We start from the raw sequence: 18,285 nt of genomic DNA, 5'->3' as shown, positions 1-18,285 counted from the left end.
CTTTAGTGATCGTTTATAAGTAAGGCCGCAATTCTATAACCGAATAAACAAAAGAACAGGTGCACACCACAAACTGCCTAATCATGCTAACCATCGACTGTAACAGCACAAGTCCCAAGGGACATTAAATTCAATCACTGGCACGGTAAGATCGAGTTTTCCTTGTACGGAATTATTGGAACAAACATTTCTCCCCAGATGGTTGCAGTCATGTCCGTGCTTGGCGTCTGTATTCCGAGTCTTTGAGCAACCCTCGAGGGTTTCCAGCCACACTGTGTCGAGACTGGACATCTGCTACAAGACCGTGCAGTTTCCAAGTGGATGGGTACATGGGGATAGCTGCTGCAGCGCCGTAAGTATCTCCGTATCTTCTGGCTTTTTCTTTTAACCTGATTAGGTATGCTGGAAGTCTGTAGTAAAGGTGAACGGTAACTGCCCTATTTCATTTAAGACATGGATGTAGCAGATGCTTTTCGTAAATGTAGCTTCATCAGAATATTTGAAGAAATTAGAACCAGGAAGCCCAAAATTGCATTAATAGCGCAATATCCCTAAACGGGCTCCTAATTAATACAATATAAAAGCAATATTATTATGTTTGCTTGTAGTAAAACGATTATTATGGGAGTACTCAGCAAGATATGCCCCTAATGGAGGTTTGGATGAGGGTTCTATATTCGGCAATACATGTTTATGGTGTGTCTATGGGCAGGGGTGCTAATACTGACCTATATTCGCACTGAGTGGGGTAAATGTGGGTAAAAAATAAAAATATTCCGGTCCCGGGTATATCGACGTAGACGTTTTGGAATTTTCAGGAGAAGGGTGACATAACACAACATGTCTGGTTTTAATGGTCTCGTCACAACGCGCCAAAAATAACATGTTAGGTGTTAGCCTCATTGAAAAAAAAAAAACTTGATAAAAATATTACGTACGAGGACTAACCTTGTGAATAAATCTGGATCTAACGACAAAAATAAAATTGACAAACGAAAAGATCATCTTTCACAACCTTTTCGACATTCGTCTTTGATTACCTTTTCCAGGAAAAATCGTGATGTTATGTAACTTAACAGTTCCCTTTACTTGACCTTTCCGTCGGAACATCTTTTACAACGACCCGTAATAGGCTTTTAGACCTTTTCGTTACAATTGACTGAATGCTGTGATTGAGGACGAGAGGCCTCCACGCAGGCTGTGTCAATATTTGAGGCTAGTGTACAACCTACGAGTTATTTTAGTACTTCTGTTAGAAAATCTTGAAGTCTGAATTAGATTGGCAAAATATTTAGGACTTGTGTCACAATCTCTGATTAAGTAACATATATCTTGACTCATTTCAACCAATCGTCAAATGATTCATCAGTTGGATGTACAGAGACTTAATTGGATTCTAGAATTATGAAACATAATCAGAGTTTATTTTTTAACTTTTCTTGCGTACGGCGCGTCGCGTTCCGCGCGCGCCTCAAAGAGCCAGACCACCCTAGATGGGGCCCAGTAGGGCTGATGCCCGATCCGGAGCTGCGGACAACGTAAAAGGTTACCGGGGCTCCGGCTCAAAGCAGGAGAAGGAACGGGGTGGTTTTTGGTCAGTAAGAGTCTGACTCTCCCTCCCGCCTCACCCAAGGCAGGAGAAGTCATTGGATGATTTTCCCCCCTCAAAAAAAGGGCCTAAGTACGAGTTTGCTTTAAGATAAACGAGATCGAAACAAAACCGCGTTCGGAGCTTTGATTTGCCGGCTCCAATAAACCAACCAATTGGAGTACCGAGTGCGCTCTCCTTTTGATTTAGTTTAATGAAAAACTAACTCGTACTTAGCCTTTTGGCGACGGTTTGCTACCATTGCATAATGTGATACCCCTGTACCTGTAAGGTATAGACTAGTTCTCTATTGAGTAGAAAATCAAAAAACTTTGAATAACAAGATCTTCTGTTTACGTACAGATACCGTTGACGTAATATATCAGTTTCTGGATCAACGAGATTAGCATATTATTGCAATTTTTGCGGCTTGGCCTCACCGCCGAGATTTGTTCCCGTTATTACAAACTGGTGCAACGGCTGCTATGCTTTGTTCATAGATTACATAACTGTGATTAAAATATTGATGGCGGTCAATTAGAAAATATATCTTTAACAATAAAATTTCAAATACGTTATACTATAGTACTTACATATTGAAATTAGTAATGTACCAATATTACGTGCTGTAATGTGCACCTCTGCCTATCCCTTCGGGACTAAAAGGAATCACTCCTTTTTAGGGTTCCTAACATATCCGTGATGGGTGTCTATGGATAGGTCTTTAAAAAATACATCAAGGTTCCTAAAACCACTTTTCGTCAAAATCAACCGTTTGAAAGTTAGACGCTTCCAAAGTGGAAAAATGAGTGTCCCCCCCCTCTAACTTTTAAAATAAGAGAGTGAGAAATCCAAAAAAAATATATGCTGTAGATTTCAATAGAAACTAACAACGAAAATTGGTTTGAACGAGATATCATTATTAGTTTTTAAGAAATAAAACATTTTCAAAAACCGCAAATATAACTTTGTCGTTTATACAAACACTATGTAAAACCATGTTATTTTACAACCTTTTATATTATGTCATCTACTTGCTGTTACGGAACCCTTCATGGGCGAGTCCGACTCGCACTTGGCCGGTTTTTGTTAGTTGCATTGCACTGAATCAGTATAGTAAAATATCGTTAATAATAATTACAGTAGTATGAATTAATATCTATTTCCTTTTTCCAGAATGTCCGGAAAAATGTTTTTCAAAACGAATGCGCGGCCACCTTTCGCAAGAAATGGACCATAGACTATTGACTATAATAGGTATTGTATAAATAAGTGTTACCAGTGATGTAAATAAAACTTCAATTAAATAAAGAAGTCATTTTTATTTATTTTACTTTAGCTTTACAATTTTTTTAAGGTTTATTATTTTGTATGAAATTCGGTACGAAACGATTCTCACAGACAGCAACAAAACACTTGGAATAATCAGATTATTTTGATTTGTCTCCTTCGAAGTTTCGTACAAATTATGTCACATGTCGAAAACTGGGAATAAATTGTCCAACAGCGTAGATATCTAAGTATTTCACACTATGATTCTTATAACTATGACATCAAGGTACACATTTCAATTTTCATATACGGAACTGCAGCACGGTTTACATTTGTTTTTCAGTAGTGACACTTCTAAAGGTGCAATTTGTGTTTCTTCTTTGTTTCTGAACAGTTTTTTATTTTCCTTGTTACATCGACGTTCATGGAATTTTGGTCACTTGACAATCTTTCGACTTAGTCTACTAAATCATTAACATTTTTTGAAGCGTTTATAATGTCTCGGTGTAGCGAATATCTTTTGTTTAGACATATCACTGTGCATGCTTTCTAGGTTTGAACAATGCCATTTCATCACCATCTCATAACGACTCATCATTTCAAACAGTGAAAGGTCGAGTAGGCCCAGTTCGTATGAACTTAGTCTCGGAGGAAAGCTCAACCTCTTGCAGACTCCTCTATGGTTCAGTAACAAGTCCGAAGCAAGGTATCTGCGTAGTTAAAATACATCATTTAATAATTCAATACTACTATTAAGAAATAATGCTACAAAACTATATGAAAAGAAATAAAACAGCAGACTTAAATTGGCAAAACCACATTTTATTTATAAAAATATAACAGTACAAGTGTATTTGGAAAACAACGTCAAGATTTTAACAAGATTTGATTTATTGAACAACCAGATTTGGTATACAAAGAAATTCATGTAAGCAAATTAAATCATTTGCTTAAAATGTATTTCATAACGATCGTGGCCGCCCTTCGCACGTAAGGGACCACAGATGTGTAGTGTTCTCAATGTTTAAAAAGCCGGTTAATTTTAAAACGAAGTATTTTTTACTTATTCAACTTTACTATTTTTTTCAATTTACTTTTTTATTAGAAATTTAATGTAAAACGGTTTTCACAGACAGCAACAACAAACTTATGAATTATACTTATTAACTACCGAGCAATTTTGGACGACGTCGTTACATGATAGACATTTACAGAACTGACAAATCATGGTCACGCACAATCTCCCAGGCGCTCGTAATATGTTGGTGTATTGAATTTCTTCAGCATTACCATACCCCGGGTTGCTTCTTTTAAATTCGATTCATACCAGTCCATTGCCCTCTTATACCGACATATAACTTTCGTCAGCGACACATCCAGTAACTTCAGCTCATAAGAATTTAACTTGGGAGGAAAGCTCAGTCTCTTGCAAATCCCTTTATGGCCCAGAAGCATGTCCGAAGCAAGGAATCTGTGTAGTTGAAATATCTCATTTAATTTCTTTTACTCTTCATACTATGATGGAGGAGTACTAATGCTACAAACCATAGAAAAGTAAAAGAAAACCACCAACGTAAATTGATAAAACCACATTTTATTAACAAAAACATAACACACTTTCATTTAGAACATCGAAAACCACGTCAAACATTAACAAGAATTTAGAAAGACACCCACGATATAGATACACCACTGGACGGCAATCACACATTAGCATAAGCGCAGTCGTTAAATCTCGAATAATTTCTGGGACAGAAGAATTCGAACTGGCAGGCGTCGAGCCGTGTCGAGGAGCTGCGGTATTTACAGTACCAGTCATAGACCATGCTCTGTCTGTAGGCGAGGCTGCTCAAAGCTACATTCGCAATAGTGGCCTCATGTTCGGTCATCTTTGGTAAGCCGAGGTTCCTCATGATGCCACTCCCGCCAATGTCCACGGGGCCTGCGATGAATCTGCAGGCAGAAGATCTTGGTGTACTTCCATTTGCTAATCACATCACGGTATCACTAAACGGGTTCCTAATCACCAAATACCCGAATTGTACGCGAGACTGAGGATAACACACCTATGTATATTGGATGTTAAAATAAAATTGTATAGTAACGTAAAGTAACTTTGATATAAAAACGTAGATACGAACATGTTTACAAGTGCAGTTACGATTCCAGGTTGATTTGTGAATAGTGTTACTCGTCATATTTTCCTGACTTTAGCTAAAACATTTTTCTTTGAAGTGGACATACGATGTACTAATTTTTGTATATCGCCAAAACCTTTTGGCCTGGCGTTGATAAATGAGTCTATCAATCACGTGGCCACTTCCCTCACTATTTAGAACCTTTTAGACCGTTACGTAACTTACGTTGCGCAGCAAAAACATTTTTGTTTCAATTTACAAAAAATGGGTAATGAAATTATAAAATAACAAGTATAAAACGGAAACAAATTAATACGAGTATCATAATGGGAGAATACAGGGACAGATACCAGCATAACCATTAAGCTGACGAAAACGATCGAAAGTAATGAATTTACAACTTTATGACAAAATAATAAAACAGACAATCGATTCCAACACTCGACAGAATGTTTCAATGTGCTGGTATCTGCAGATACGCTAAGATAAAAAGAAAAGACGTGAGATAGTAACCTGGCAGGGGATATAACTTGTCTAAGGTCGGTCTCAACGAAACCCGTCACTCTTGGGATGTCGTGGCACAGGAGTGCATGTGCCACGGCGGTCACCAGGCCAGCGAGTGCGTGAGCCTCACTGAGGTCTCCGACCCTCTGGCAGGGTCCATCACACCTCGACACCGCCGAAGGAGCATTCCTTACCGCTTCAGTCATCATTTCAGTATTATGCTGGGAAAGAGGGATTTAAGGGATTAACTGTAGTCCGAGGATTAAGCCGAGCCTAAGTACGTTAGGATAAAAGTTGTGTTGATCGACACTGTACGGATTCCCGTTGACATTTAAATCCGATTTAGTGTTAGCGAAAATGTGTTTGATTTTGTCGAGAGACGTGGGGCATTAGAGCATGGATTGGTGTTATAAGTCTAGATTAGTGTAAAGGCCGATTAGAATTGCCAAAATTTATTCGGTCAACGTTAAGATATATTTTAATCTTCAAACAAATAATAATCTTTAAGTACCTGAGCAAAATCGAAGTACTCAACAGCCTTAGAAAATAAAGGCACAAGTGTATCCCCCTCTGTGCCTCCTACACATGGTACTCGAGTGTATCTTGGTTCCAGACAGAGGGCGCGCGCGGCGAGAGTGCTCGCGCGCATCTCTGGTACTGCTAATGAACCAAGCAACTTGTTTGGGTCATACCAGCCAGTCTCTTTCAATGTCTGCAGGAAAAGGAAAGGAGTTAAAGGAGGGGAGGGAAACAGGTTCGGATTTTAATATGAAAAAAAAACTAAGTTTTGCCTGTTTACTGTTAATTAATTATGTTCTTAAAGTAAAACAAATTAATTATGTCCTTAATTCGACTAATACACTGAACAAATTTTCACTGAGACGAAAGAATGTACGTAATCAATGTTCTTTGACCCAAAAACAGCTACCGACCGAAGATAAGGCAAATTTTAGATTAACGATAAAATATACGAGTTGCGTGACAGAACCAGGCTCGCTCATTATTTGTTTAATAAACCACTCGCGATTGTTACAAAGAAACTCAGAAAACGCAATAATGAAGCCACAAAACATGCTAAGATGTTGCCGGGAAATAAAACTAATAGGACTCGTGAACAAACTTCCAATATCCCGAAGTTTTTTCTCCTCGGTTCGAGAACAAACGAGTTTGGACGTCGACAACAAAAAAAACCTTTGCCTTTTTACTGAAAGAAGGCTAACGTCAGCTTCGGACCAAGCCGCAACAAAAACGACGGATAATTTCTTAGGAAACTCCGCCTTCAGTACTATACTCATCGTATTATTGAAAGAATACTGACGCTACTTAGTGAAAATGCGTTATCATGTGGGAGATTTTCAACTTTTTTCGAGTGATTGTTGAAGTGAATTAGCTTTCCTATTTATTACAATTGGACTCTAACTTTCTGACTGAATTTAAAATTCAGTAATTTGTGTCTTATAAATTAATATAGGAAACAAATCCCATCTCCCATTAATGAATGTTTATTTTTTACAGAAATGGCTAAAAAATAGATCGAATTTAGTAGTATAATAGTAAACAGCGTTTGGTGTAATAATTTGCTTCCAAATATGGTCGAACCACACATGAATTGGAAAGCTTTAGCGTACCATAGTAAACAAAACAACGTATTTAGCCAGACAATTACTGCGCTTGGTAAATATTGACTTTGGAGAATTTCTGACGAAGTTAAACAGCAATATGGCTGCGGCGTCATAACGGGAACAATTTGGTTTATTAGCAATACATGGTAGTTCGCTTATGGAGTTTCCATATTAACTTCCTTATTATTATTCATTTAGAATTGATTTTCCATTTGTTTCATTGTGCACTTCAAAAGTGGATAGGACAAGATATGGTATGTTTTATCCAAATCCAATCGATATAAAATCGACCGATGTTTGATTACTTCATTAACCACATAGCATTTCCTTATTCGTATTTTAGACCCAAAAATCCAGCAGTATCACATTTCATCAAACGCAGACCACAAACACAAGATCAGTAAGCACTATTGTTTCCATAATATTATCTCGGCAGATATAGCAGTGTCTACACAATACAACGACTTCAATGCTCCTTTTTGACAAATTCCTCTTTTGTTACAAATGGGATTTGGAGAACAACGCAATCCGAGTCGAGATTGAGAACGCTGGCCCCCCAGGGAAGGACGTACAATATTTATCACTTGCTTTCTGGTGATTGTGTGAATTTATTTCCAAGCTAAATGGACAACGGTTAACTTTGGAAGGAATATTGACCGATATTTCATAGTCTCTCGGCCCAGTTTGTTTTCCTGTCAAACGTTGCTTGGAAATTTTGTGTAAGTATGCAAAGGTTTGGTTTGAGTACATTTGTATGTTTTGCTTCGTTTTCAATCATTAATGGTGTCTCGTGAGCTGAGATCATGTTACATAAAATGAGCAGAAAAATCACCTCATAGTAATCAGCATCACTAATTAAAATCCACAACATCAGAGGAGTTACAAGGGCGTCTAGTCTTTAAACATAAAACCCCGATAAAACACAACTAAAAATAGGACAATTCATTTACCTCGGACTTCTATCAATAAACAGGGTAAACAAATATGAACTTTATGACGTTAAAATATGAGCATCTAATTGAATACAACACGGAAGTTACGATATCGCTTGTATCAGACCATCTTAATGGATCGTATCAGTACTCGTAAATTGTTGATGTCTAATAAAACGATGAAAATTCACTTGCTTTATGATCGTGTTGTAAAGAAGTCGTGTTTTTAATGGAGAAGAAATTAAATTTAGCTGTGTTGAGTCTACGATGGGTCTAACATCATCATCAATAAAGCATTGGTCGACTTTTTTTGAGGGGGGAAAATCATCCAATGACTTTTCCCGCCCTGGGCGAGGCGAGAGGGAGTATCAGGATCTTACTGACTAAAAACTATCCCGGCCCTACTCCTGCTTTTCGAGCTGGAGCCCCGGTGATCCCTATAGGTAAGTTGTTCACATCTCCGATGTCTGCTACTTAAAAGGGTTTGTTAAATTTATTCCTGGCCAAGTGCGATGGTAAGCTATACCTAATTGCAATAAGGTAATTTAAAAAACTAAAAAACCCGACTGCGTTTCTTCATAATATGAAAATGAAAAATCCCTAAAACAAGAAAGTCATCGTAAAATTAAAGCAGTCGGGACCCATTCTAAATATTATGAAGACATAGCGAGGGCACATATGGCTTGCTTTCTAGATTTGCAGTCGGGTTTTTTAGTTTTTTAAATTACCTTATTTTATTTTCTTTTAGTTTTATTATTTTTATATTTTGATAATTATAGGTATCTAGTGTCACTCTCACAGTAAATACGAATCAAACGACCCCTATCAAGCTGAAATCCATCGAGTCGTTCAGGCTAGAGAGTGAGCAATATTCGAATTTGGCGCCAAAAAACTGCTATTTTTTATTTTGATATATCCAGTGTCACTCTCACAGTGAATAGGCATCCAACGACACCTCTCAAGTCGAAATCCATCAAGCCGTTTAGGCTGCAGAGCGTGCCAAACAATTATACATACATACATACATACTCTCGAAAAACATAACCCTCCTTCTGGCGCAGTCGGGTAAAAAGAATATCGAAACAATCCGAATATAACACTTTTGTTTTCCAGTATAAGCCGTAACAATATTAGAATTCAATAATAATACCTATTATTAAGGATTTAAATATCATATCTTCGTTTGTACAAGTTGTGTTTACCCCTCTACACACCCGCTTGACGCAATAGGCTGGCGAGTCTAGTCTGTAGCAACCTTTACTCTATCCACATACATATTTCAAATGGATGAAATTTAAACGCTGGTTTCTGTTCCGTAGAACGCCACATATGGCAGAAACATTAATCTCCCCAGAACTAATATATCTTCGCGGCACCGAGTATGTGCTAACTCCTTACTATCTGCAACGACCTATCATTTCAATGGTTTCTTTTAATTGAAGAAACGCTGCAAGTTACTGTTCTACTAGTATTATGCGCCTTGCGCATTCTAATGCACTCTAATATTATAATGACGTCTCAATTTTATCATACACGTCACATCACTGCCATTTTGTAATAAAATGTACATTCACAAATCTCGAAAAAAAATCAAAGAAAGGTAAAAAACTTAGGTTCTTTTCTTGTAAGAAACAAGTGGATATACCTCAGCGATCAAAGGCACCATGCAGTCAATCGGCGTAGCACAAACAATAATGAACGCCTTGGGACACTCGTTGGCGATAGCGTCAGCGTAACTCTTCACTATCGGCGCTTGGTAAAGGAATCTCTTCTCGACGGGCATATCCACATTAAGATAGCCGCTTTCTAGCATTAGTACTATGTCAGAGTTCTGTTGGAAATTGAAGAAGGTTAGGTTATTGAAAATAATTATAATTGTGGCTGATAGACACATTATGATTTTCAACTGAGTCGTGAGTGCGTTTACAAATATACAAATTCACCTGGATTTATAATCCAACAGTCTACTCTATACATCTAGCTAGATATAAACCTACATAAATTATTTGTTAGGTACGCTAGGTGGGCTAGGTATTCTATGACTAAATAACATCTACAAATTGAACAAAGAATGAGGCAGTAACATAAGTCGTATTTTAATCTAGATACTTTCCAGTTATATTAGCTAGTTCATTTTTCTGAAAGATAAAATATTTTCTCAAGGAAGTGCAAGATTGTTCTGTAATGTTAGATTTCGTAGTTTTGAAGGTGAAATATTAGATTTTTATACTACGTCACCTGTTTACTATTCCTTATGATTTATAAACAAGTTAGAATTGGCTTATTTAGTGTGCTTTTTTGGCTTTGCTCGTCGGGGAAAGTGTTTTATTTATTTGCTGCACACACATCGCATATAACGAGCATTTTCTACCAATCTACCATTTTATAATATACCATGTAACATGTGTATATTGGTATGTAATACATAGTAGGTATGTTGCCCACCTCAGTATCCACAATATAACCGAATTACATACAACGCGACTGCCAATAACAATAACAAGGAAAACCGAAGGAAAAATATTGACGTTGCCTGAAGAGAGATGTTTTTTTTTCGAAGAACGAACATGATCACTAAACCAAACAAGCTACTCGCGGTTGGTGTGATATGTAGGTATGTACGTATTTATGTGTAATATGCATGTCAGGAGAACGAGATGTAAAAACTGTTATTGTCATATTAGTTTTCCTCAATCGGAAACAAATCGGAACATGAGCGATAGACCTAATCTATCGATTAGGCTACAAAAGTTAGAATCAGCTCTAATTCTTCTATTTTATTGTTTGTTTGTTTGCTACATACATAAACCCATTACAAACCTACAAACTAGTCTAAAGATTGTATAATCGGTGTAGTGGGTCGTTTGCTACGTATTGATTGGCAAGGTGAGGTCAACGGCACGGGGCCCTCTCGCGAATACCATGCATGGTTGGCGATGAATAAAAAAAATTCCACCTCCACCATTGATTCAACTGCTGTTTCTACTCAATATTGGTTTCATTATTTTTACTCTGTTACTGGAGCTGTGTGGGTTTTTTAATTGCTACTTTTTCATTGAAAGAGGTTTTGTGGTACACGGGATTATACCTACCTAGTTTTGAAAATATTTATGTTTAAATTAGTAGATAAACTTGCTTTAATGCTTTACGTCTTATACTGAAAAGTTGGTAGAAATGTACTAAAAGAAAGTATATTTCATCAGCTGTAGTAGATTTTAGTGCAATATTCATATCTTTATGAGATTTTGACCAGAATTTAATAGAGACAATTTACAACAAGACAGGTAGTTTAATTTTATAATAAAGAAAATCAATGACACCTTCCCAATACCATGTTTTCAACCGCGGAAAAGAAACATAAATGTGTTGTAAGAACTACTTACAACATTCAAATGCACAATTTAAGAGTTGAGCGTCTACTTTCCTTACAACTCCTACAAAAAAGGTAAAACTTCTTATAAACAGAGAAGTTTATTTCGCTTCGCGGCGAGAAAACCTCAGAGGCTGGAGTCCGGTGAAACTTATACTATGCCTAGTTGATACAGAACCGGTAGAAACTGGAAATTAAAAGTTTAAACCAGTTTTAATTACTACCGACTTGTTAACTTTCTTTTGAAAATTGAAGTCTGATTGCGAAGACTGTGTTGGTTTAAGTGGTTTGAAAAGGGTTTCTGTACTTTTAAAAGGATACTTTTTTGGTATAGTTGTTTATTTGCATGATTTTCTATTATCAGATAAAGATACAGGCCTTTTTTAATAAGGGAAAATCAAAATCATCCAATGACTTCTCCCGCCAGGGCGAGGCGAGAGGCAGTGTCAGACTCTTACTAACTAAGAACCATCCCGTTCCTACTCCAGCTTTTCTAGCCAGAGCCCTGGTAAACCCTCTAGCAAGATACCTACAAACCTGGGTCAGGTTAATATGCCAATCGGTTAGAAACTAAAGCAATTTATATTACATGTGTATGGAAAATCTTCAGGAAAGGTGTAGTAAACCGTTTTATTCCGATTTTTGTACTCGTAAGATTTATATTGTATGATGAAAATGGTGACATTTGAGATGGTTATGTTCTCAATTTTTTTTTATCATAACCCTACAGCGTAGCCTAAAAAAAATAGTAGAACAACAAAAAGCTTGCGTGGAAATAGAAACAATTTCGCATGATATTTTTAATTAGGCCTCATGGCCGCAACGTGGTAGGCGCGGCTTTTCGACAACACGAATCACTACGTTGTAATTAAAACTTATACTATTATATTACATTTTACTACTGGTCAGATATAGTGTGTTTCCCGGTGATGGGTTTCACTGGTTAAAGTTGGGTGATTCTTCTAAAAAAATACAAAAAGTTAACGGTGTCATTATCTTCAACCAAAGTTAACAATTCTGCCGATTAAAACACATAATTTGGTTTCAATATTGAGCCGTGTCACTGCTTTCAACCAATCCAATGAAAATGATTTGTTAAATAAAAGTTACAAGTTTTTTGAAGAAACATCTCGTTACATCTATGGTTTGGGTACCTACCGTAGAAAACGTAGTTTCATTGTTCGTTAAGATTTGTTTCTTATGTAGCTATGGACCATTTGGAAAAGTTTGGTGTCAGCCCGCCAAGTATTATCCTACTCTATCAAATAATATACAAAAATATTGAAGAGCATAAAATAGGCTAATAAAATTAAAGACAAAGACTTTTATATTTCCGTTTTAGCTAACTAATGCGCCTTACCTAAATTCAACAGCTACCAATTTCAAAATTCAATTCATTGACTTTCGAAACAACAAAGTTTATCTACCTTCGAAACAGAAAGTTGGTAGCATTGCAGACCAACTTCTCGAGTTTGACATTAACGCTGAGGTTGGCTGCACTGCGCGATATGCTAATGTCAACGGTGTAGAACTCGCCAACTAGATTGTGCTAGACTATAACCTATTGCACTTGTGTTTCTAGTGACATTATGGTGGTAAACATGCACTCTATAACTCTAATCATCTTAATTTTAACAATGAGACTGAGTTCATATTTGGACTTTGTACGAGGAGTCAGTATGTTTATAAAGCAAAAAAGATGTAATTTCAAGCTTAATATAATGATATCATGTTTAACTACAGTCAGACATCTACTATATAGATTTATATCTAAATGATCTAATTTTAAAACAAACAATACAATTTATTCAATACATACATTACGGATAATACTATAAAAAAATTCAACCATACAATAAAAACCAACTTTATAGGTACCACAAATAAAGTTCAAAATCAACCTGTAAACATCGTTCGAGCCCGTAACAGGCACAGCTGAAAGCCTGTACTAGACAATTGGTATTGATATGCTGAAGATCTTGGACTACAGAGCACAAGTCCCTGTTGCAACCCTGAGAATCTTTCGCTTCGTAGAGACGTAACCTGCAATCCGATTAGATGGGATGATGAAGATGGCTTATCGGAATTGAATGGGGATCGGGGGAGTAAGGATTAAATCGATTCTCGTTTTGAAACGAGTTCAGCTTATGCGGTTGTGAGTCCGTTTTAAAAAGATTTGTGTTATATAGGAATCCAAATTTTGTGTTTAGAGGATTCAACTGGTGTTTTTTTCTGAATGTACAGTATATTAAGAACTTGTTTCACAATGTCAGGATAGCCGCTATGTATCAGATAACTTTAAATTAGAAGAACTTAATTTGTATGCACTATCTGTCGGGCCCTAAAACTATATGTATGTAATGCATTTACCATAGAGTATATTATCGTGAACGTGAAGCAAGCAATTGTTAATATTTATTGTAGTTAGAGCCTAAAGAGTGACATGGAACGCCATTTTTGTAGAATCCCATAAAACCAACTAAAAGCTACGTGCAGTAGTCAGTTATTGGTCATAAATCAAAACGAAACGTATTAAGTTAGAAATGTAATACAGACTCAGTTTCCTAGCAATAAAAATTGTGATAAAATAGCGTTCCGCGGTATCACGGACGCGTCGTAAAATCTTTGCTCCTTATACACTGAATGATCCATATAATGCCTACGTCCTTACTAAAACTTTGATGTGCACAGCACACCAGAAGAAACATGCGAAAACCAACCTTATAGCAAAAGAAATAAAGACACAGTTTACATCTAATTGTGGATATAGTACTGTTCTTTCTGAATACCTTACATTTCTGGTCTATGGTGGGAATTTATGATGGCACTATGGAACCGCTGAATGCATTTTTTACGGTTGTCGTGTGTGTAGTGGATTATGGAAATGGACGTCGTCTGGTCGTTGGGACTCGTATTGTTTATCTTCAAAAACTTATGTGACGAATTTTAAACTTCACCATTCATAATTACTGTAAAAAATACTCTTTAAAAACCATTTACCTAATTAAACAGTCTACCTAACTAACTGGGATCTTAGCAAAATAGCTAAGTCAAGAAGAATGTCTCGTTTAAAAGAAGCAATAATAAAACAATCATAGATTTAAAGCCACTAAAGTTGTAGCAGAATCGTTTGCGTAATAAAACGGACGTGGCACATCAAGGGAGTCCCATAGGAGTAGATTCATGAGTCGTAGCGGACGGCCAGTTGTGCGTAGCTTCTTATTTTATGAGCAAAACGCTTTAAACGGGGGAACAGAAATAGCCAAGACGTATTTTATTTAAATTAAATGGTGAAAGATAAGGCTTTTGCCATTTTGCAGTGTGCACATGTAATCTACGATCTAGAGTTTATAGAACAAAGCTAGGGAATTGTGTGAATTCCATGATCGTTCATCTCACTCTAGAGATGTTGTTTGTTTAGTAAAACATCTCCGAATAAGTTTAAATATAATCAAGTTATAAATGATAAATGTAGTTCACAAATTGATTTGTGCTTTAATAAAACAAATTAAAAAACTAAAAAACCCGACTGCGTTTCTTTATAATATTAAAATAAAAAAAAACCCTAAAACAAGAAAGTCATCGTAAAATTTAAGCAGTCGGGACCCATTCTAAATATAAAGACTTTGTGAGGGCACATACGGCTGGCTTTCCAGAATGGGTCCCGAATGCTTAAATTTTACGATGACTTTCTTGTTTTAGGGTTTTTTTTTCATTTTAATATTTTAAAGAAACGCAGTCGGGTTTTTTAGTTTTTTAAATTACTTTTTTATTTTATTTTTTTAGTTTTTTTTTTAATTTTGATATATCTAGGGTCGCTCTCACAGTAAATACAAATCAAACGACCCCTATCGAGCGGAAATCCAACGAGTCGTTCAGGCTAGAGAGTGAGAAATATTCGAATTTGGCGCCAAAAATCCGCCATTTTGTTTTTTTATTATTTTGATATATCCAGTGTCACTCTCACAGTAAATACGAATCCAACGACACCTCTCAAGTCAAAATCCATCAAGCCGTTTAGGCTAGAGAGTGAGAAATATTCGAATTTGGCGCCAAAAATCCGCCATTTTGTTTTTTTATTATTTTGATATATCCAGTGTCACTCTCACAGTAAATACGAATCTAACGATACCTCTCAAGTCAAAATCCATCAAGCCGTTTAGGCTGCAGAGCGTGCCAAACAATTATACATACATACATACATACATACATACATACATATATAAATACATACATACACTCGAAAAACATAACCCTCCTTCTGGCGCAGTCGGGTAAAAACTTGGAAATAAGAGTGTGTATACCTTTACGATATCCTTTTTTATGGAATAGGGTGCAAATGAGCAGACAACCCACCTCATGGTAAGCGATCATCAGCGTCGCCCGTATCGCCCGCCGACTATCTTAGGAAAAATAATCACAATGACTTTCCCAATACCTCTAAGCTGTCAGTCTACCCTAGCAACAATTTCCCAGTAAAGTTATCGCAAGCTTTGATCAAATCCCCAAAACAATACCGAGAAACCATCCTAACATCAGTTTCTAGCTGCCCCATCAATCGTGGAAAGCAAAACCATCTATATACCCACGACATTAATGTGAGGGAACGATTCTGATCCCGAGCGATAAATTCGAACAGGGCAGGCGAACCGCTGCGCAGTCGTGTTGTGACATCGGTGAGACGAACGATCCCTGAGGGCCCTGGATTTCATGAGCCATATAGAAAGTGTGAAGAAGTTCAGTGCAGAAGGTCAGCTTAGAGGATACCCGAAATTGAAGAAGAGTTGGTTGAGTTTACACAAGTAAACGTCGTTGCAGAAAAGTTGTCAAAGAAGAATAGAATTTCACAGTAAATAATACGTTTAATTACACGCATACAAAGGAGGATATTGAAGTAAGCAATAAAATAGGAAAGGTGATGAGACAAACTATGAGAGTCATTATTAAAGTGACTCCCTAGAGTTGCTGGATGATATAGTTCATGAAATAGAGCAATTAACAGCTTTATTTGAAGCTAATTGACAAGTGGATCTTCTGTATCGGTTTACGTATTGACTTTCGTCTTGAGGGCAATGACGTCAAAGCCAACTGGCCAGCTGAGCGTCCATAAACTGTTTTGTGTCTAGTGTCTATGGACTACGGACTACGATTTGACCGTAAACTAAAGAGGTTTGATTAAATTTCGTTTCAACCAATGAGCGGTTTGATTGGCCTCTGACCGACTTTACGGGTCTGAATAATTATTGAAATGAGTAAAGTCGGTCAGACAATTTGTCTGAGTAGGCTTTGTAAAATTATTTAACTTAATAAAGTAAAACTGATTAAGCCTTTGATGTTTGATTGCTTAGACTTTAAATAGAGTTATGTGAAGGTACAACATGGCCTCATAGAAACTTGTTCTTGCGTCTATGATGATTTTATAATAGTAAAAGAAAATAAATCTAAAAACACATCGCTTATCAATATTTGTAATTACGAAGAAGCTCAAATCTTGGGTTGAGGAAAGGCGTTTTGTTAGAAATATAGCTCAATATTTAAATTCATAAACGTTTTTAAATATACAGACGTTTTGTTACCACTCCATCATCCAGTATGACATATAAATAGCGTCATAAAATGACAAACTTAATTATCAATCAAGACTTATTTTCCATTCATTTTGTACAAAAGCTATTACCGTTTCAAGGCTAGATCAAACGTTAAATAAGTGGCCTAAAAACACTATTTAACATAATAGGAATTGCGTAGCGAAATGAGGGTAATATTACGAGGACTAAAGAGAAATGACCTAAAAAAGGCACATGCTGTTTAAAAACATAAATAACAAAATAGAAAGGTCATCTGTACGAGCAGGAGTCGTTTGTGGAAAATGTCCAATTAGGTCAAACGGCAATACGTACCCCGTAGTCCCGGGAAGCAATATACTCCGAGAGTTGTTTAAATGAGAGACTAAAGTACCTACGTCTAGATAATTAGCTTTTCGTAATTGAGCAAACTCGTAAATTTTTTGGTCTGTTTATGTTAACTGTACCTAAATTGTAAATGATATACTGAATAGTGAATATATTGAACTAAAATGTTTGTACTGTTTATATTATTCGGTCTTCGAAATTTAAGATAAACTGACTGCGCCGTTTCTTTTCAATAAGTGACTTAATGTGTGTTTCAGAATTGAATCTTAAAAAAGCGGCAGTAGAACTCACTTTTTAATGCACGAGCACTGCTTTAGAAGCAGAGCCAAGTACTGTCCTATAGCCGTGTCGGCACCAAGCACTGATACCTGGACGCCAGGCCGAGGCTCCGGCATTGGAGGGAGTTTCTTCGCCGGCGCCGGTAACGCCTTCGGTGGAGCTTTCGGCTTCTTGGGACAAACTTCCTTGCATTCAACGCGACGAAATGGTGCTATGCAATAATGGTTCGTATTAAGTAAATGTTTAAAGGTCATCTGGATAAATCCATGATACTGTACTTCGGCTTATATTACTTACTTCCGAAATTAGTCCCACCCTCAATGACCTTCAGTTTGATCTTATGCAATATCCCTTCCTTTTTCTTTTTTCGTCTTTCACATGGTTGTGGACAGAGAGGATCGACGGCAGGAGGGATGTCTACATGAGCTCTAGCGCAGCCATCATTTCTGGCTTTCTTCGCGTAGCATCTGCAAACGATCGCTTCCACCGCCTGCCATTTCAAGATCCTCGACGAACTCACGACATGCGACCAAAATTCCAGGGTCCTAAACATCGTGCTAGCTGGTATCTATTTTTGCAACTTTTTTAATTATAATTTTATAAAAAAAAATTTTTAAACATGTGGGTGCTTCTTGTTGCTGTTGTGATTTTTTTACAAATATGATGAC

At 36.8% G+C, this 18,285-nt stretch overlaps 3 protein-coding genes across 5 annotated transcripts in view; 1 reads left to right on the top strand and 2 right to left on the bottom strand.

The window, feature by feature from the left end:
* Positions 1–2,912, top strand: part of LOC118271714 (pancreatic lipase-related protein 2) — a 25,047-nt gene extending 22,135 nt beyond the window's left edge. Inside the window, exons 7-8 of the mRNA XM_050693756.1 lie at positions 199–352; positions 2,765–2,912. Coding sequence (XP_050549713.1) covers positions 199–352; positions 2,765–2,828 — 218 coding nt within the window. The 3' untranslated portion in view covers positions 2,829–2,912. The remainder of the gene's footprint in view (positions 1–198; positions 353–2,764) is intronic.
* Positions 1–18,285, bottom strand: part of LOC118271713 (uncharacterized) — an 85,776-nt gene that overhangs the window by 32,927 nt on the left and 34,564 nt on the right. The window lies entirely within an intron of this gene.
* LOC118271860 (malate dehydrogenase, mitochondrial-like) lies at positions 2,891–18,285 on the bottom strand. 3 transcript variants are annotated; one of them, XM_035588107.2, is made up of 7 exons: positions 17,915–18,284; positions 17,630–17,828; positions 13,328–13,469; positions 9,702–9,887; positions 6,014–6,214; positions 5,512–5,723; positions 2,891–3,570 (listed from the first exon to the last, which is right to left on the bottom strand). In XM_035588107.2, exons 1-7 carry the CDS (start codon positions 18,168–18,170, stop codon positions 3,333–3,335), a joined length of 1,434 nt encoding a protein of 477 aa, XP_035444000.1. In that variant the 5' UTR covers positions 18,171–18,284; the 3' UTR covers positions 2,891–3,332. The 3 variants fall into 3 exon arrangements, with proteins under 3 accessions (XP_035444000.1, XP_035443999.1, XP_035443998.1); XM_035588106.2 differs by lacking the exon at positions 2,891–3,570 and adding an exon at positions 3,662–4,331 and having other exon boundaries at positions 17,915–18,283; XM_035588105.2 differs by lacking the exon at positions 2,891–3,570 and adding an exon at positions 4,435–4,813 and having other exon boundaries at positions 17,915–18,285.

Source organism: Spodoptera frugiperda, chromosome 5 (assembly GCF_023101765.2).
Source record: "Spodoptera frugiperda isolate SF20-4 chromosome 5, AGI-APGP_CSIRO_Sfru_2.0, whole genome shotgun sequence".
Classification (NCBI taxonomy): Eukaryota; Metazoa; Arthropoda; class Insecta; order Lepidoptera; family Noctuidae; genus Spodoptera; species Spodoptera frugiperda.
This window is presented reverse-complemented; position numbering and strand designations above follow the sequence as displayed.

Coding starts and splice junctions, on each gene's coding strand:
- LOC118271860 (XM_035588105.2), bottom strand. CDS start 18,170: ATGTTTAGGACCCTGGAATTTTGGTCGCATGTCGTGAGTTCGTCGAGG. Junction 9,888..13,327: donor GGCTCGAACGATGTTTACAG/GTTGATTTTGAA, acceptor AATTTCCAACAG/AACTCTGACATAGTACTAAT. Junction 5,724..6,013: donor AGTACTTCGATTTTGCTCAG/GTACTTAAAGAT, acceptor CCTCTTTCCCAG/CATAATACTGAAATGATGAC.